A 19,895-nucleotide genomic window follows, 5' to 3' on the forward strand; every position below is an offset into this window, starting at 1 on the left:
ACAGAGCCAGAGAGCAGAAACACATTTTTGTCCTTTTTTTTTTTTTTTTATGCTGTAGATAAAACTTTTTAATTTTCATTGTTCAGGTATGCCCAGTTTTTCTCAGCTCAGTCTTGTTCAGGCCAATATGCTGGCCAGTCTAATCAATCAAGATGGAGGGAGAGCCATGGTCCATCTCAGGGGAAGTCTGCCTCAGTGGAGAGTCTCTTAGACCAGCCTGAAGTGCCTAGTTTCATCAGGAACAGATCCAAATCCACACCACATGCATTTCAGGTAAGCATATTCAAATGAGATACTAACAACAAAAATAACTGAATGTAAAAATTAAGCCAGAAAACCCAAATGTCTCCTAATTATGAGAGAATGTGTTTATGGGTATATTAAGAGGTTATCTTTTCACCCTAAACAACATTTCTCAATGTTTGCAGTTAATTTCTGAAGTTAAAGTCAAATTACAAAATAACCCTGTTTACCTAAATCTGGCTGTTACTGTAATCATCAGTGAAGTTTGTACAACTTTAAGTGTAATTCATGTGCTTGTTCTTCCTCTGGGTCTGCAGGCACTCGAGAAGGATCTGTTACCTGTTAATGCTATGGAAACCTGGAGGTATGTGCCAGCAATCTCAGAAAAATTGGGACATTTTTAGGTTTTAGGTCAGTGGAGTATTAGGTCAGTGATGTGTGTGTGCTGTTGCAAGGACCATAAATCTCCATGTGAGTTATTGTGGCACTGGAAAGTCAACACCCAGCTGCTCCAGCAGACCAACATTCCTTTTAAAAGATTTAAACATTAACTGCAAATTAAGAATAACTAACTGTACCATTTTCCAAGGAGTAGGTCTATTTGTCAAAGTACAGCTTAATTTTGTAGGGATAACATATTATTGTCAGTCTTGAATTAAAGATTATGTACGTTTGATTGTATTGCTATTGTCGCATATTTAATCATTTAATGTCAATGTCAGTCCCCAGAAAAACAATACAGAGGATTCCTTAAGAAAGCCATTACCTGAGGACCAACAGCGTGTCCGTGTGGTTGCACAGAGGGGGAAGTCCATGGAAGAGCTCGGGGCCTCAAAGTTAACAAGATTGTCAGCTTTGAGTAAAAGTTCTGAGCAGCTGGATCAAATATCGAGACATTTGACTGGACCAGGAGGACAGAACAGACACAAAAGGAGTGTTTCATTCTTTGCTGAAGTCAGAGAGCCCCAGGGACAGGACGAGGGGAGGAAGAAGCAAAATGTAACGGAGCAAGCTGATGAGATGGAGGGTCTGGAGAAGAAAACTCAGGGGCAGACACAAACTCCAACCCAGAAAAAGTCTATGTTGAAGCAGAACTCAGAACCAGAGCAAGATGCCTCAGCAGGAACAAGGAACTCTAGTAGATCCACCTCCCCGGCCTCCCGCTCTTCTTCCCGGGCCAGGGTTCACTCAGGATCTCCTGGTTTCCACGGTCCTGTCACAGATGAGTTCAAATCCAGCAGGCCACCCAGTGAGACTTCATCTAACCCACCTTCCCCCAGAGGTCCAGATACCTGCGAGGGGGAGATGAAATTCACCTTGTCCACCCCCACCCAGACAAAGCTTTCTTATGAAACCAGGCCTAGCTCCAGGTAAGATTAGACCCTTTTAAAATGTAGCACTTTTCCTTTTTTTTTTTTTTCCCAATTCTTGTGTTCTTTTTCAAACCACACTTTGTTTAACTTCTCGCAGAGTCCGGACCGCTCCTCCTTCTCTGGCCGGATCAGAGAGAGAGCAGTCAGTGGACGAACCCAGCAATGAAACCTTAACAGCTGAGTCAAACCATGAAGTCTCTCTAAGCTGCGGCGTCACCACAGATCCATCGCTGTGGACTGTCCCCTCAGAAGAAGAGATCAAAGACGAAGTCCAAATCTCAGAGCTGACAGACAACGTTTTTGAAGAGGAGTCCACCACCTCAGCCCCCCCAACAGAGACAAGTAATACCTCTGTGTCTCTGTCCACCTCCGTCTCAGACACAGATGTCAGTCAGCAGGTGGAGGAGGAGAAAAATTCAGAAACAGAAGATGAGAAGCCCAAAGAGAACCAGGAGCTGGAGGAGAGGGGGACACCAGCGGGAGAGACTGAAACCCAAGACAGGCCCATTGAGCGACCTAAGTGGGAGGAGCTCGTAGAAGTAGTGGTGAATGCCGACCAATCACTGGCCAGAGTGCTTTATCCACTTACAAATCGTAAGACAGCGCTGATGCTGATGGAGCAGCTGCTATCAGAGGACACGCTGCTGATGGAGGAGCACTACAAGAAGAAACAGGAGCAGAGGGAAGGCTGTGAAAGGTAAATGTTTGCTTTTCTTGTCCTCCACAAACCCCAACTAGTTCCCACAAATCCACAATACACATTTTAACTGAAAAGGTATTCTTTTTACTTCCTGAATTGGGGAAAAATAGCACACACTTTAGAAGACTTGAACATGCCTTCTAGTGTAAAGTGTAAAATAAAAGAAATTGCTACAGACATAAAAGACAACTAGACACTTGATACATTTCCTAAATCCTTGAGTTTATACACTTGAGCTACACAATCCTTTAACCTGTGTATACACAGCTATGTAGATGGAAAGAAGTATCCCTCCCACTTACATCAAGTTCCCTAGTGTAACGTTCCTCTATGAAACTTAATACCGGTTTCTGATTGCCAAAGAACTGCTCCACCAGTGCACTGTTACCTTTTGTTGCATCACATGCAGAGACACACCTGGCTATCTGCTGACTGCTGTGCCTGCACCCAGGTTTTTTGCTAGAGTAAGCACACTGCAAATATATAGAGAGTGTACAGTTGCATTTCAGTATTTTGTCATATGCAACTATCCCTATGCTATCGCTCAGGGTATACTGCATGGAGAATCTAAGCCTTATTTATTTGCCATTTGTCATGAAGTATCATTGCTGAAAGCTAACTTGACCAAAACAAATGTTTCTTTTCTAGTGCCGAAACAGTTAAAGGGACTGTACCTCCTCCTTGTCCTTCTGCTCCACGCAGCTCCACATCTCAGAGTACAGACCCGCAGAGCAAAGATGACCTCACTGAGAAGAAGGTAATTATTGATTCATGCACTAAACAATCTATTAATCCTAAAAGCAGGAACACAAATTTTATAAAAAATAGTGTTCAAGCTAAAAATCACCAGAAAGTAGGCAGAAATATATAACTTTACTTGAAATAAAACAATGGGTGTCTAAAATCATCACAGCATTTGGTCCACGTACATTAAGAAAGACAGGAATGCAGAGGTGACAGCTGAACAAACAGGGCCTTTACCTTTGTACTATGAACTGCTTTTTCTTTCAAAGAGCAAAAGCACTGCAGTGATATCATATCTATAACATTTTGTTGCTATTTGGCCTCATTTCAGACTGAGATAGTTATGTGTCTCTTATCTCATGATGTACTGTCTGTCTCTTATCACTGTCTCACACTTGGCTTATGTTTAGCTCAGTAAATAGCCAACCCAAGTCCCCTATTTCAGTTAGCATTCACTCTTGATGCAGTATACTTTGTTCCATGATGTAATGACAGCAAGGCTGGATGAAAAATCTGATTAAAACTATGTGCTTTGGTTTTAGAAGTTTTACCCCCACACTATTTTCACCATGTATGTCTATTGTACTTCATCATTGCTTAAAATCTCTCTCACATTATCCTCTCTGCTTAAATCAACAGCAGCAGTTGGTGAACCATATCGAGGCACGTCTAAAATCACTGGAAGAGACCCGTGACACCCTCCAGATAGAAATTCAGGACAATGTGGCCCACGGTGAGACCCTGGAGGTTCTTGTCCGTGAGTGCTGTGTGCCTGTGGAGCAGGAAAGGTACAACCTCTTCATAGGAGACTTGGAGAGGGTGGTCAACCTGCTGCTGTGCCTCTCTGCCCGGCTGGCCAGGGTACAGAACGCCCTGAGCACAGTGGACCAACACACCGATGCTGAGGAGAAGGTGAGGAGGCAAAATGATGGCATCAAGTTTTGTCAAGAGATAAATTTCCATTTAAAGAGACCCCTCGTCTCCCAGAAAGTTCCTGTATGGAAAATAAATCAATTCAATTCAAATGTTAGTGTAATAAGACATAATAAAAATCTACTCATGTGCTTAATGCATCATGTGTTAGGGTAATTACTTTCCTATTTACATTCTTGTCATTTCCCTCTTTAGTTGTTGACCCACAAGCATGTTAATGATTTTGAGTAAAAGCCTACTGTACAGTCAGTGAATGCTCTGGGGGGGGGGGGGTTACTATTTTTAACACATAATTTCTCCCGGTGGTTCTCATAATTCACTGCAACTCTTTCAATGCTTCTGGCTACAGGAACCATGAGTGTAAGAGGTGTGCTGCTGCTCCCATGCCCTCAGCTATACTCTTGCTCTGTTTGCTTTAGAACAACAAACATGCCACTTGGGAGAAGTTGAAGGGCGACTTTAATAGAGTGACGGTTTCTCACTTCTGTGGAATTCAAAAAATGTCGTTAGCTTTATCTTTGTATAATCACCCGTTTAAAACTTAGCTGTGTCTGGGCCAAATGATTTATTTGACATTTAAAGGTTATTTATGATATACTGAACTTTGTCAGTGTGACTGAACTTTTTGGTTTGAATTATTGAGGTACAATTACTTGAACGTTATCATTCTGCATCTGAGTTAGCTTCATTTCAATATCTTTACTGTCAAAAATGACCTACTTACTAATTTTGACAATAGTAATGCATTTTCTTTCTCAAATATTATCATGTGTAGCCCTAAGCTCTATGCTTTGAATGTCCTGTTTCATTCATTCTCAGTGTTTTCATCATCAGTTTATGTTTGCATGGATGCATTCAATTTCTAGATTTATCCCTGAAAGAGCTCCTTGTTAGTTTTTCCATCTGCAAAAGCCTGGTGGAACGTGCTGCACACTCAGGGCTTGTTAGAGGCTCATTTGTTTTCTTGCTGTTATCAGCAACACTGGTATTTACACTGACTCACCGAAACTCCAGTCCGGTTTCGATGACATTTGTATCTACCCTGCCCTCTGTTGACACAAGGAAACACTGCAACGCCTTTCTTTCTGCTGTCAGACACATGGTCACACAACTTTCACTGCTCTATACCACACCGGTCTACAACGTCATGAATGATCTCATTTTGTTTAATTTTCAATTTTATCAAATTGTGTATTTGTATGAGCTGTGTCACTGCAGAATATTCACTTTTTTGATTTATAGTATGACAGTGGGTCTAATGCTCTGCAGATGTGAACTCAGCACTAAAATAAGGCTAACATTTCAACAACGAAAAATCAGATTTCATTTTCCTCATCAATGTAGCGTTTCAAAGAGAGAAAATGTAACCTTTTACAATCTCATGTGTATTTTATCTGCTATCCTCTGTCTTTGCACTCAGCAATCCCTGGACAGTCGCCATCGTCTGCTGTGCAAACAGAGGGAGGACGCCAAAGACCTGAAAGATAACCTGGACCGGAGAGAGAACCTGGTCTCCACCTTCCTCTCTCGCCAGCTGTCGGCCGAGCAGCTGCAGGACTACCGGCGCTTTGTCCAGACCAAGGCGTCGCTGCTCATCCGGCAGAAAGACCTGGAGGAGAAGCAGAGGCTGGGAGAGGAGCAGCTGGAGGCGCTTTCCAACAGTCTGAATGTGTGAGGAAGGAGGAGGGACAACGGAAAGCACTGATTCCTCCTTTCTTTTTTTTTTTAACTTGCCCTGATGGAGGGATGAATGGTTCTAAAGGACATGCAGAGGAGTTTGGATGTACATGTAGACAGTAGTCCAGCAGGTATCTCCAACCCTTTGCACCGGGTCTTATGTGCTTAAGAAGAGTTTGACTGGCTATCGGTAGACCCATCTTGCTGTCTGCATTCCTCTCATAACGCAATGTCGAACAAGATATGAACAATCAAGACTATAAAGACTGAAGCTCCTTGCCTTTTTTGTCTCCTACTGAGCATGCCCAGATTGCTCATCTAATCACCGCCCTTCGTCTTTCGCACAGTCTTCAAGACCTTTACCAATATTTTGGACATGTTTGTATTGACTTAAAGCAGACGAATGACATTTCTTTCTGTGTGCCTTGATATCTGCGGAATGTTTTCCATTAGTGCTGCTGGTTGGAAACTTTGCGTCCCTTCTTAGCTCCAGCTACTGTCCTCAACTTTTCATTCAGACGATAGTTGTTGAAAGCCCTGTATCTGCACCTGAGGAAACCTTCTATGAGCTTTAAGATTGTATTTTGACCAGTGAGAAGGCTTCAGTTAAAGTGGGTAGCCTGAGAGTGGGCAGTGTACTGTATCATGTCAGTGAAAAATGTACTATAGATGTAGTTTATTTTAATCTTCTTTTTTTAATGTACTTTAAGATGTTTCAAATTAAGGCACTAAAAACCAAAAAGGGTGAATGAAAAAAAAAGCACTTTGTACTGATATGTGAATGCACATTTCAGCAAAATCCGATTTGTTTCTGCATAATCTCAAGTGAAAGCCTTACTCCATCCATTCAAACAATATTTCCACTTTACTTCTTTCTCTCTGTTTCTTGTTATAATGTTGAATAGGAATGTTGTAATAGTGTTCTGAAAAGGTACATGAGCACACCCCAGCAACATTAAGGAATGTGTACAAATTCTTCTCCGGCTTATTTCATGCTTAATGTTATTAAGTCTTGATGATTTCATGCTGGAACGGTTCCTCATACGGAAGCAGTAAACCTCTTGAAAGCAGATTATAAGTAAGCAACAATTATTTCCTTCCAATGTCTCTTTGTCGCAGGAGTGACACGTGATACTTGAAATACTTTTTAAAGAAGTCCACAATCTTCACTTCAGGTGTCTTAAAACTAAAATTCTATTCTCTACCTCCACTGTTTTTCCCCTCTTTAGACACATGTAATCTTCAGGTTTATTTAAATGAACACTCTGAATCAAGTTACTTTCCCCTCATTCTGTCAAGAATATCACTTTTTAAAAACTGCTATACGTCATTGGCTTCTATGGTTGTATTCATTTCTATCTATGGACGTTTTGAACCGTCAGAGTTGTTTTTAGAGGTGTGTGAAGTGTTCCTCTACATGTGCGGTTTGTGTGTCTTTGCTTGGAATCATGAATGTCTTCACTTTGTGTGTGTAGAGATTAGTCACAGGAAAGACAGAACTCCTCTTGGTGTTTGCTGTGTATGATTGTTTTTTTTTTAATCTCCTTGTAAGTCTTTAAGTGATCAAAATCCTCCCTCAGGAAAACACACCTGTTGGATTTACTAAAAAAAAACAAACAGATCAAGCGTTTGGGTTGCTTGTTGTTTTAATGACATTTAAATGATTGTGACCTCAAAGAGGCAAAGCGTCATCAACAGATATAACAAACTCAAAAATAAAAATACATCAGTAACTTGTCAACAATGTAAAGAAAAATAAACAACTAAAACCAGTTTTTCCACAGACACTAGAAACCCCTCTACACCTTCACCCCTAAAGCATTTCTTTGGCGATTTAGGTCCGGCCTGTTTCAGTTTGCTAAACAAATGTATGTTTGTTTTGGCTTTAGTGCTGACGCAGGGCTGAAGGGGTAGAAAGACTCATGTTGTTTCCTGAAGCCTGCAGGAATTCCTGAAAGTATGCAAAAGACAGACTTTTTTTGGAATAAGAAAGAAAGACTGGGGAAGAAAGTGTGAGGGAAAAGCTCCCACAAAAGGAGCAGCACATGGAGAAATAATCCTTTTAGTTCTTGCTGCGTGTGCATGCATACTAACAAATGTTTGACAAATTCCCGAGTCATTTCTCATTTCTGTCTTTCAATCAAAGCAGTGCTTTGTCATGGTCGCCGTTAATTTTTTTAATTGGATATTTGTTTATGTGGGCTGTTTGTTGTTTGTTTCAAGAACTGGATGCAGTGCAACATTAATACGAGCAGAACTTGTTTTAAAACCGTGATGGAAGCCACATTTTCAGCTGTATTTCCATGACTTTTGAGTGTGAGTTGTTTTTTTTTGTGCCTGTTTGGAGTTATAAATTCCATGATGTTTGTAATATTGTGAATAAATTAAGCTCTCCCTCTCTACCAAGTGTACATTTCTTCTTTTTAAAGCCATGGTGAAAATTTTAAATCATTTGCTACGTGATAACTTCAAGTACATGACACTACACACAGAGAGGCTACGTGAAGTATTTATAGAAGTGATACCTTGTGCTACTGTTGCAGTATTCAAGCTTTGAGAACAGGAAAAAATTGATACTCTGTCACTTATTTTATTTAGAAAAGCTTTTAACCTCCACATATATTTCATATACTGCCAAAAAAAAAGTCTGTAGTGTCCTTAGCAAATCTCTTGGATTTGTAGGTTTCTATCAGAGCTCGTCTCTGCCCTCTGCAGGTACATCAACACACTGCATCTCAGTCCAATCACTTTCTATTAATTACTGAACCCACTTACCGTAAGCAAATAGTTCAACATGGGATTAAATCAAGGTCGTACAGTTAAAAGAATAGTGTTGTTTTAAAGAGAATCATACAGCTGATGCTGATATACTGTATATGACAGCAAGAAATAAGTAATAATCGGGTAGCAAATAACAGAGGGAACTTTTAAATACATTTCTGATGCTAAGTTGTTCAAGCTCTTAAACTTAATGTCAGTATTGTGAGTTCCACAGTAACCCCAACATTTAAATAAAGGATGACTTGGTAATCAAACGGTTTTCTGTACTGCTCAGAAAGTCAGTCTTTGAAATCAAAACAGACACATCACACACAAGGGGCACTTAGCTTAGCTTACCATTAAGACTGTGAACAGGGGAAAGCTATAGACAGACAGCCAACCAGCACATCTTATTGGATTCTTTTTTAACAAAATCCATATAAATTACGTTGTTAGAGATTCAAAGGTTATTTTGGGGATACTCAAATGGCTGTCTGGCGTTGTTATAGTAACGACAAGACTGAAGGCAGAAGTCTTCTATTGCAGAATTTCATTTTTTAACTCATCGAGTTTCACAAAATGTACCTTATTTGCCAACTTAAGAGATGCTAGATTTCCTTTGAACAGAGCCTGGTTCTGCATTTTTCTTGATTACCACAAGAAAAATATAAAACTCTTATTTTAAGAAAAAAAAAAAACATCACATTTTGTTTCCCAGAACAGGTTTTTGTGATATTCTTATTGATATTTTTCGTGGGGGGGGGGGGGGGGGGGGGGGGGTGTATTCTCGGCAGTCTGTTTTCTTCCTCTGTCTTGTCTCTTTCATGTATCTCTGCCCTCAGCCTGACAGAGGAATGTTGACCAGTTTGTTTGCGATAACAAATGTCTATTAAAAGGCACAGAAAGGGCAGAGGGAAAAAAACAGATTTCATTTTGGCAAGTGCCCGAGGAAACCCCAGGAGGACAGTGAGAGACACCAGAAAGCACTTAGTGTACGTTACAAAACAGATCCCTTTCAGTCAGACTCCCATTATAGAATATAACACCATACTCAGCGAGTACTAAACAAGTGAAATCTTTGTCAGACACTAATTGCATACTAATTAGGTTTAGCGACACTACAAGACGAGTAAATGACGGAGGGTTTTGTTGGTGAACACTGCAGACACTAAACAGAGAATAGGGAACAGGAGGGCCTGAACACCGCAGCAGCAGCAGGCCTTTCTCAGTACTGAGTAATGTGGAGCTTTTGTTTCTGATAATCACTGTGTCTTTCTGTCTTCACCGCCATGCAATGCAAGGGAACAGATGAAACTAAAACTTCTTCTGCTTCTTAAATAATGGTTCAACGGGAGATGGTATCCAGTGCCCGCAGGTCAGGAGGAAGGTTGTTGATCATGATGATGATTGTGGTTACACTGCCAAATGAGTGGCTTCACAGCTCGCTTCAACCTGAACTCTGAACGCTCCGCCCGTAGGAATGTCAGCACACCTTCAGTCTCCTCCTCTTTCCTCTTCTAGTTACTACACATCTCAGTTATGAAGCTCAGTTACAAAGCTTTCTGTTTGAGCAGAAAACACTGACGGTAAAACTGTACAGGTTTATCACCTGGATTTATCCCCTCTTGGTGTGTCTATTGACGCCATGCTCTGATTTAGCTAAGTGAAGGTCTGTTCATGCCTATTTGACACACATATGGGATAATAGCTTACAGTAAAAATGCATTCCAGACCCTCCTCATAATATTTCTTTCCTGTCCCATACTCTTCAACATGTAAAACATCATCATAAAACTGAAACTTGTGTAAACTAGCTTTGATTGAACTCTTCTCGACTAAAAATATGGCTGGCATGCACACTTTCGATTGTATTCATTTTACTTAATAACACAAATGGCAGATTAAAACTGGAGTATGTTCAATACGTGGGGGAAAAGAAGACATGTTGAATCAAATCCTACTCTACATTAACAAGTGTAACTGAGATATATTGACGTTTTCATCCTCTACTTTGGAGTAAGTTAAGCATCTGAATACTCTCATCATGTCTGTATGATAAACACAAAACTACAGCCAGCATGACGGGCAGTTTAGTTCAGCATAGGGACTGAAAACAAAAGGGGCTCCATTCAGGCTTGGCTCTGTCTAAAGGGTAAAATATCTGATGGTTGCCTGGCAATGCCGTGCTTTTAGATCTGCGGGGTCATGTTTTATTGGCTCTGAGAGATGTGTGTGGTCTTGTTGCTGTTCAGACTGATTAACAACCCATCTGAGTCAGGGCGGGCCAATGACAACCTTCTATGTAATATGGAGCAGGAGTAACACCAGGAATAAGGCCTGTAGAGACTTTTTTTTTTTCCAAACAGTCGAGATAGCTGCTGCTAATGAATTGACGAGTAATTTTACTATTAAATGTAAGTAAAGTAGTCCAAATGACATCTAAAACATGTCAAGCCAAATGTATGTGTCATATAGAATCATATAAATTGATGTGTTGTTGGAATAAGCTTTAGCCTATCAGCCTTCTTCACACATCTGATTCTCTGAGTGATAGTAGCCACAGAGGCAACTAAGTATACAGACAGATGATAAACTGAGTTTGTTCTTACAGGTCACTGCATCCCCACTCAAAAATGGGCAGATTTTGGGGCTGTGGTACAGCTCAGTTGGTCCGATGCTACAGTCCTCCTCAGAGTGGTCATAGGTTTGAATGCCAGTCCTGTCAAGCTGCCCTATCTATTAAAGGCAGAAAAAGCCCAAAATATTATCTTTAAAACATGCATTCCGAGCCTTTAGAGATAAATATTTTAAAAGAATTATACTTTCATAATTTCTTTGGAACTAACCTTTTCCTTTCCTAGCCTTATTCGACATTATGCTACTGCTGCTTCTTCTATCTTAAGGATATAACTTCTTCCACCAACTCTGGGTCTTGTTCCTGACCTTGTCATGACCTCTCTCCTCACAGAGGCAGCAGCAGAGAGGAACATTTGCTTAATAAATCCCTCAGGCTCTGAGATGAAACATCGTCTTGACGCAAAGACAATGCACGCTGCTGGGGGAAGTGACATCATGAGACATGAGAGAAACAGAGGGGAGACGGCTCGAGGCGGGGGACTAAGACTAAGAGTTAGAGATGGAGCCGTCTCTAAACATGGCTTCTTCCTTCCCCATGATTCTTTTCATTCCCTACAAACAGGTTGCAATTGAACATTTCCAGAACATTTAAGATTGTACTTTTTATTCTGATAGCATACAGTCTCATCTGTTGAGGAAAAGGAAGCAGGACAGACTGGAAACATTCCTCACCAGCAGCTCATCCAGCTGATTCACAGCTGTCTCAACAAGCCAGGAGGCGGATCAGAGACGCGTTTCAGAGAGGTTTTGGCACATACAGACACTATAATGATTTATGAAGCACCTGCATGCTGCATGATAAATGGCAGGCCCTTCCCCTTCTCTTGTATCAATTGTACAGGACTGAGAGCCAGAGAAGTTGATAAGATTTCTTCAGTGGGATGTTTCCATTTCCTAAACTCTTCACAGTATTGAATAATTTACGTGTAACTAAGTGAAGCAATGAAGAGGCAAGTCCTCTAAATCATCCTCTGAGGAAAAAAAACCCTTCTCTGATTTTTTAACTTTTCTAAAAAAATGTTTTTGATGAATCTAAAGGTTTGATTGAACCTTATGTTTGCAATTATTTCATTAAGTTTGGGCATGTTTGCCTCTTTTAAACTGGAGGATGATGTCCTCCCTTACTCAGACGTGAATCACTCAGAGGGAAACAAGTCCAGTCTCGACCTCTTTGCTTAACAAGTACGTTTATTTCATGTAAGTTTCAATTCATTTCAACCAATATTAGAAGAATACAGATTTAAAATCTTGCCACGAATGTGTGAAGAGATCATAGAAAGACAAAGTGAACAGCAGGATTTATTCCTTGTATTAAGAAGGGAAGCTCATTTTAAATCAAAATAAATTGTTATACATGATGTTCTTCAACAGGCTTGACGTACATTATGATAAACTTTAAACAGTACATGCCATTGAACCTTACTGAAAACGCTAGTGTCGGACATACTCTTCTTTTTTTAAACTGTCAGTGCATAACAATGAGTAAACAAATGGAAAGTCTACAGAAAATGTGCCTGTTTTCTAAAATATTACTCTTCAACTCCCTGAGTCTGGGCTTCTATAGACTGACAGCATTCAAGTTTTCACAGACAGAGTTATGAAAGGACAACTCACAAGATCCAATGGAGCTTTTTTCTGAATACATTTTCATTTTAACACTTCACATATTAGACACAATAAATAAAGATATTGCTCAAAGAAAGTTGTTGTCTCTCATTTAACCAGCTACAGAAGGTTTCTCCTGACTCCATTGTTCATTTAAATCTTGATTATCCTCTTCACCAAACAGCCAAACTCATATAAAATAATTTTATTTTCTAAGTGGTCTGCCAACTAGAAAAAAATAAATAACAGGAATAAACAGGAGTCCTGTTTCTTAAGCATTTTTTTTTTTTTTTAAGTATTTGTCATTTCTTGGCAGGACAGACTATTCCAGAGCAAAAAAATAACCAAGACAGACTTCTGAGTTTACATAAAAGCATCTGACACCAGCCTGTGTCTGAATCCGTTGCTGTCTTCTCTGGGGTCATCGTTCAGAGAGTAGAACGCTGGCCTCTGCTTGTGCTTCTTCTTTTGGGACGTCATGTGGGGCTGGAAGAGGCGGCTTATCGAATGGAATCCCTTGGAGAGATCAGGTAACAGATCCAGCTCGTCCTTCTCTTCCGGGGGCTTTTCCTGAACCGTGACCTGGGCTTTTGGCTCACCCAGCATCTCTCTTACTGTGTTTGAGATGCCCTTGTGCAGATAGTGGTAAGCTTTCTTCCCACAGTTGTCCCGGATGCTGGGATCGGCCCCAAACTCTCCCACCAGCATGGCCAGGATGTACTCCTGGTCATGCAAGGCGGCGATGTGCAAAGGTGTGTATCCACCATGTGTTTTTGCGTTAATGTCAACGTCAACCCCTCCTTGCTTGGACAGGTCGATTATCTTCACAAGCATTTCACTGTTCCCACTTTTGGCCGCCCAGTGCAGAGCAGTGAACCCTGACATAAAGTCTCTCTTCTCAGCCAGCTGGTTGTCTCTCAGCAGCAGGCCGTAAACCTGGCTCCAGTGTCCGGCTGCACATTTAACCAGCCATTCATGCTCTGACTGCTCCAGGGGAACCGAGGAGGGCATCCTGGATTCCTCTGATGCCTTGGTGCTCTTTACTGCTCTCCTCAGCTCGGGGGAGCTAATAATGTAGCCGCTGCACGACTCCACTGAAGGCCTTCGCTTGTTCCTGAAGGAGTCCGGTTTAGGACCATCAGGAGAATCATCTGGTTCCACTTTAAGTTTACGGATCTCCACTCGGGTCGCGCTTGGTGGCACTCTCAGAGGCAGGGCGTAGGGCTTGTTACGGATGGGCTCATTTCCTGAACCCTTTTGTGAGCCATTTTCATTCTGTTGGGTCTCAAAACTCAGAACTTTTTTTAATTTAAAGTCCATAATTTTGCTCCTTTGCAGTGCCAGCAGCACAGGAGACAATAATTCCTCAGGGTTTTCAACAACTTCACTTGCCTGTACTTGATCTGGCTCAGGATCAGCTGATCTCTCCTCTCCTACATCCTCAGAGCATTCGGCTTTCGCAGGTGGGCGCTGCTGCTCACCTGTCAGCTGGATCTCTTCAGTTTCTGTCTTTCCTGCACTTTGAAGCAAATGCTGATACCGTTTCTTTACCGCTACATAGCGGACACCGTCGATTTCTATTACGCAGGCGATATTGTTAACAAAAGTCTTGAAAAGCTCTCTTTTCTGAGCTCTCTCCTCTGGATCGCCGCAGTTGATTGAATCTTTGAACTTACCCACCAGGTCCGATTTCTTCACCTTGCCCCCCTCCGCTATCAGCAGAGATAGGACGGATTCTTGCGTCAAAGCCATGATGAAAATCGTTGTTCTAGGCCAGTTGTTAAAGTTGAAACGTCCTTCCCCGCTGTATCCTGTTCACCTTTGTCCTGGTGACGGCGCAGCGTTAACCCTCACCTGGCCGCGCTCTCCTTCCCTCCCTCCTTCCCTCCTTCCCTCCCTCCCTGCCTGTAGGTGTCTCTTTCCGGGGAAAGTGCAGACGTGGATTTCATTTGAATAAAACATGCAGAAGTTTATCCCTTCAGGCAAAGTGGCTGTGAGTTCAAAGTGACTTTTGACTTAAGACTGTAATGATGCATTTAGCCTTTTTTTTCCTCGTATAACTAGGCTACTTAGGCAAATCTATCATTCAAGAAATCATATTTCTTCAAGAAAGACAAGAATGCCTCAATTAGCGACTCTGAAAGACCACTATAATACCAGTCCATAAAGTATAGCCCACCATAGTATATAGCCTATTTTGAAAGACTGTACAATTATATTCACAGGCCTTATGGGCTACGATTGTAATTCTATCACTAGGAAAAATGTAGGCATATCTAGCACAAACATAGCTACATAAAAAAAAAAAAGGGAAGACATCATTTAAAATCAAACTGTGAGGAAAATGTCCTACTCCTATCATATAGCTGTATCCTAATCGGAGGAATAGAGACGAGAAAACCTATGACCATGGTCTTTTCAATGATTATCCACAGTGTTAGTGAGGACTATAATCCCAAATGTATCAATATAGCCTAATATCAAAATTCTAGTAGTACGCTCAAAGTTTACAACCCAAATGTTTTTTACATAAACGCAATGCCAGCAACACCATGTAAAACAATACACAAGTACAATATTCAATCTTTCATATTTAATTTACAACCATCTACGACTCTGTTTTTGCACACTTACATTTAATCTTCCATTATTTAATCTTCAGACTAGTAATGCTTAGTTAAATCCTGGTTGTATATATTCCCATTCTTAGTTTTGATATTTTTAGTGCTTATTTACTTTGTATTTAATATTATATTGTGTTTAGATTTGCTAATATTTCCCAGTTTGGGATCAATAAAGTAATTTTATTCTATTCTATATAGGCTACAATAGGCCATTATAAACACTGGTTGTAAAAAAAAATAGTAGACCAACAACATAGCCTACAACAATTAGTTTCCCTGCCCTGATTGGCTGACCCACATTCTCGTAAAATCTACACTACCTCATTAATGAGTTTAAATATTAATGCTTTATCCTGACAGGACACAGCTGAGAGCACAGCAGTGATGATTTAGTGTTTTTACTATCTTGTGCATATTTCTTGCTCTTCCCCCTCCTGTCGCCCAGTTTTGCATCTTCATCTTGTCCTGGCTTGCAATGTGTGCAGCATGACATTCCTCCTACTCAAAAGGAGTTCCTGAGAAGTGGCCATATTGTAACGTATGTGTCCTGCTGCCCAAAGATGAAACATGTACGTCAAGGCAGCTCACCGACTTTAACACGGTTGTAAAACGTTCACTGTTAGCACTGTAAATAAAATAAAAAAAACCCGCAAAAACGACTGTTTACGTCTATAATAGTGTACATCAAGGTTTAAAACTAATTAAAGAAATAAAGAAGTTAAAAAAATACAATATTCTTAAATGAATTAAGAATTTAATTCGAAGTCTCACGAGAAAAACAACGAGTCTTGGCTGGCGAAACAGAAGGCGCGTCGCAGTGAATTCTCTTGTCGCCTAGGAGAGTAGCCTCCCTGCCTAGTTACCAGCTCCTCTCCGTATTGTGTGTGTGTGTGTGTGTCCCTCTCTTCCTGTCTCTGTCAGTTTGGCTCAGTAGTTTAGCAAGGCTAGTACAGAGACGAGGGCTGTTCCCTTTCGCCTCTGCTCAGCACAAACTCCATACATTCCTCACCATGGCTGCCACGGACGTTGACGTGTTTTTGGTAAGTGAAAACAACGCATTTTCCCCTCCTTCGTATTCATCTACCTCTCTTTAAGTGCAGCCGTTGATTTGGTTGTGATTAGTAAAAAAGTGTGTTTGTTCGTTAGCCGTGTTGTGTGTGTGTATGGTATGAAGCTAAGCCTCCCCCGCTTTGAAAGCCTTGTAACCGAGATGGTGGAAGTGATTTCTGTGATGGTGACTGGGTGTATTTCAGATAACACTACCAGCACCTTTCACTATTTAACGTCGTTACTTATTAAATTTGTGTGTTTTTTTTCTAACTGACTGATATGGGTGTAACGTATGGCATCATCTTCTGACGTAAAATAAGTGTCGGTCAAAACAAAAACAGTATTATATACATATATATATATATATATATCACCATTTTATTAAACACTACACTAAAATTACAGTGACTAGCTGGTATGTTAAAAACTACAAAGTCGTTGCAAGTCACTGTGTGCTCCATTGACACACATTGGGTCCCTACTACTTGTGTGGTGAATTCCACTGTTGTGTGTTTGATATCTACATCTCAGTGAGTCTTATAACATGTTGACGTGTGTGTGTTTTTTTTAGCTTCCTGTTCATGGGTGATAAATATATCTTGTGGTTCAGTTTCATCAGTTTACTTGTCAAGTGTCACCAGCCCCATTGCTGGACATGTTCTATTGCTGCTCCCCTGTTAGGTTGGGCATACTACCGTATGAGAGAGGAATGTATCCTGCATTATTTTCCAAAGTGACAAGCCCTGTCAGTCAGGTATGGTGATGCAATACAGGTGTAGGGAAACAGCAATTTACATTCATTAAGACAGTCAACTTCTTATGTCAAGAATTCAAAGCATGTGTGTCATGGGTAAAAAACAATAGTGCAGGGAGGAGGCGAATGCACAGGAGGGGATTTATAAAGGGTGATTAACTTTTTTGGCAGATGCTTGAAGAGATCCTTGTGAGTGGTGAATTGGACAGTAAGCAGCACTGAGTTGCAGGGATAAAGAGATTAAGAACACACTCCGGGCCGCTCCTATCACTTATTGTTGCAACACACAGAGCTGCAAAAAAGGAAAGGGTCCCAAAAATAAAAAGGGACAGAGTTGGTATACTGCTCAGAGGGCAATTTAAAAAAAAAAAAATCAGGAATGCATCCAAAAAGGGGGCTGCAGGTTGCAGAAGGTATTGCCTTCTTGCAATTTTTTTAAATGTTTCTTTTGGAATACAACAGTGGAGCATTGATTAATGAGAAAAATGCTGAGATTGCAGTGAAACAGGCTGTTGGCGCGAGCAGACGCACAGTTGCCTGACTGGCTGACTCCCCGTCTAACTTTGGGAACTAAGTGAGAGCAAACTGAACAAACTGACATGCTCGCCTGGCGGTTTGTGTAAAGCGCCCGCTGCTAATTATGTGCAGATATTGATAGGGATGTGTGGTTGGCCCACGTCAATGCCACTTTCGCTTTGGGTTAACTTTCTAGGCCAGAGAGCCATATGAGGCGATCAATCTTACTGACTGCCATTCTGTTGTGTCACTCATTGATTGCATTAGAGTGTGTAAGTTATAAATAAGAAGGATGTTGTTCATTTAAATGCTTATGTAATGTAATGCCCTATAACATATTATGCATGTACAGTGCTTACTGACCATAAAGAGCAATGTTTCTCCTGGGGGGCCTACATGCATGCATGACATCAAATAAGGCTCATAAAGTGCTTTAAGGCATGAGATGTGGACATAAGAGGCACATTCCTGCACTTTGGAATTGCAGCTGTGGTTGTTTTTGGTAGAGAATAGTGTTTATTAATCGACAAAAGTGCTATTTTTACAGTCTAAATGTGTATATTTCAAATACCTAAAGCCTTTACAGTATAACATTCCTTCAGTGTAAGCCCTTTGAACTTTGCAATAAAAATTAATCTGCCAGTGCCTAAATTGTATTCTTAGTGTGATGTTATTTTTTTGTAGTATATTCATATGAAATCACGTCTATAAAACCTAGGCTAAAAGATTATGTTATTCAATTAACCAATTAATTGATAAAGAGATTGAAATTAGGAAAAACTAAAATTGTTCTGCAGAAAATTTTTGATCAATTTAGACATAATCCTGCAAACTAGATAATGACAACAACAAATCCACATGTTGCCCCTAAATTCATGTTGCTAGCATCAATGAAGGTTTCAGCCATTTTCTTTTCTTTGATACTTGGCGCAAAGGACAGAAAAAAATGTCATTTTGTTCTGCTGCAGAAAGTAAAAAAAAATAAACTGCTCTTATAGCTGTTATGTAAACTGACTGCCTGCAGTTAGCCATTGCCTTTTTTTTATGTTGTTCAGCTATGTTGCTCAGGTCAGATTGAAGGTCAAGCATACAGACTGATATGTGTGTGTCATCAATATAAAAATACAGGCTAGAGCTTCCTGGAGGCGGAAAGTTTGTCAGATTTACTGTTGTAGATGTAGATGAGTGATGACAGCCGAGCTGCAGCCTCTGTAATGATGAGTCTATATACGTATTTAGAATATGTCAGAATTTCTCAAGGATCTGTTTCCGAGCTCCAGTTGTGATGTTCTGAGATTTAAGCTTAACAGATAATGTTGGCGAAAGCTGAATAAAGATTTTGGGAGCAGTAATGTTGGTTTTGATTTCAAAATAACCTTCAGGGTTCTCTCTGTTTGAAAAAACAAAAAAACAAGGAAAGTCAATCATGAATGTATAATCCTCACTTGTTCCATAGCCTCACAAGCTTGTAGCATTCAGTCTATCGATCAGCAGTCATGTGTCTCCACTTGTGCTCCATGTGTCATGTCCTATTTGCTTCACATATACAGTAGATGTGTGGTGCTTTTATCACTGAACTGTAGAAAACACTGCTATTCATTTGTGATTTGGGTTCTGAACTAAGGCCTGTATGTCAAAGGTCAGATCAAAGCCATTTTAATACATTCCCCCAAGTGAGTTAAAGCGTGAGCAGGGCAGTCTAATAAACAAAAAAGAAAGTGAAAGAAAGATTCAGTCTGTACTTTGATTCAAATTCACTTGTCTGTAAATTTCAAACAGAACGCCTGAAGAAATGTGCATCAGAATCAGAAATACTTTATTAATCCCCAGGTGGAAATTCAGTCGTGCATGTTTGAGTGAGCAAGAAATGTCCCCAATAATTCCCCTCTGGATTTACAGTGTACAGTCAGTGTAGGATTAAGTCAAGTTTGCCTCCTTGATTTCTTCAAAATCAGCAACCCATATAACATTCAAAAACCCTTCTGAGAAAAGAATGCGTTTTGTCTAACTTGTGTTGTGTTAAAGTTCTTTCATATGACAGAGAGAAAAATCAGACTCGTAACATCCCTGACAGATCTTAGAAAATGTATTTTCAGGACAGCTTTTTTCTTCCGTAGTTCAGCAATAGTGAGGAAACAGCGTATTTTAGCAAAGCACTGTAAAGATGAGTGAGCGGTTCCTGTCTCCTCTCCTGTCTGTTTTTTTTTGTCTTTTCCTGCTGGGCATAGATGAGTGACGAGGCAGAGCTGTTATGTAGCTTTCACATTTTTGTGTACGAG

General features: G+C 40.5%; 3 protein-coding genes across 5 annotated transcripts in view; 2 read left to right on the forward strand and 1 right to left on the reverse strand.

Annotated features, from left to right (window-relative positions):
- shroom1 (shroom family member 1) overlaps positions 1–8,072 on the forward strand; it is a 32,340-nt gene extending 24,268 nt beyond the window's left edge. The window contains exons 4-10 of one of the 2 annotated variants that reach the window (XM_065962855.1): positions 87–273; positions 561–607; positions 966–1,613; positions 1,714–2,313; positions 2,965–3,073; positions 3,703–3,972; positions 5,414–8,072. In XM_065962855.1, coding sequence (XP_065818927.1) covers positions 87–273; positions 561–607; positions 966–1,613; positions 1,714–2,313; positions 2,965–3,073; positions 3,703–3,972; positions 5,414–5,668 — 2,116 coding nt within the window. In that variant the 3' untranslated portion in view covers positions 5,669–8,072. Of the gene's footprint in view, positions 1–86; positions 274–560; positions 608–965; positions 1,614–1,713; positions 2,314–2,964; positions 3,074–3,699; positions 3,973–5,413 lie in introns of both variants that reach the window. The other variant, XM_065962854.1, reaches the window with a different exon arrangement.
- A 4,165-nt stretch (positions 8,073–12,237) lies between these two features.
- Positions 12,238–14,524, reverse strand: LOC109987304 (ankyrin repeat domain-containing protein SOWAHA). Its single transcript, XM_020638339.3, has one exon. It carries the CDS (start codon positions 14,422–14,424, stop codon positions 13,036–13,038), a length of 1,389 nt encoding a protein of 462 aa, XP_020493995.1. The 5' UTR covers positions 14,425–14,524; the 3' UTR covers positions 12,238–13,035.
- Positions 14,525–16,177: 1,653 nt separating this feature from the next.
- The window catches only part of septin8a (septin 8a), a 37,630-nt gene continuing 33,912 nt past the window's right edge, over positions 16,178–19,895 (forward strand). Inside the window, exon 1 of one of the 2 annotated variants that reach the window (XM_020638324.3) lies at positions 16,178–16,336. In XM_020638324.3, coding sequence (XP_020493980.1) covers positions 16,307–16,336 — 30 coding nt within the window. In that variant the 5' untranslated portion in view covers positions 16,178–16,306. The remainder of the gene's footprint in view (positions 16,337–19,895) is intronic. The other variant, XM_020638323.3, reaches the window with a different exon arrangement.

The sequence above is a fragment of the Labrus bergylta genome, chromosome 14, assembly GCF_963930695.1.
Source record: "Labrus bergylta chromosome 14, fLabBer1.1, whole genome shotgun sequence".
Taxonomy (NCBI): domain Eukaryota; kingdom Metazoa; phylum Chordata; class Actinopteri; order Labriformes; family Labridae; genus Labrus; species Labrus bergylta.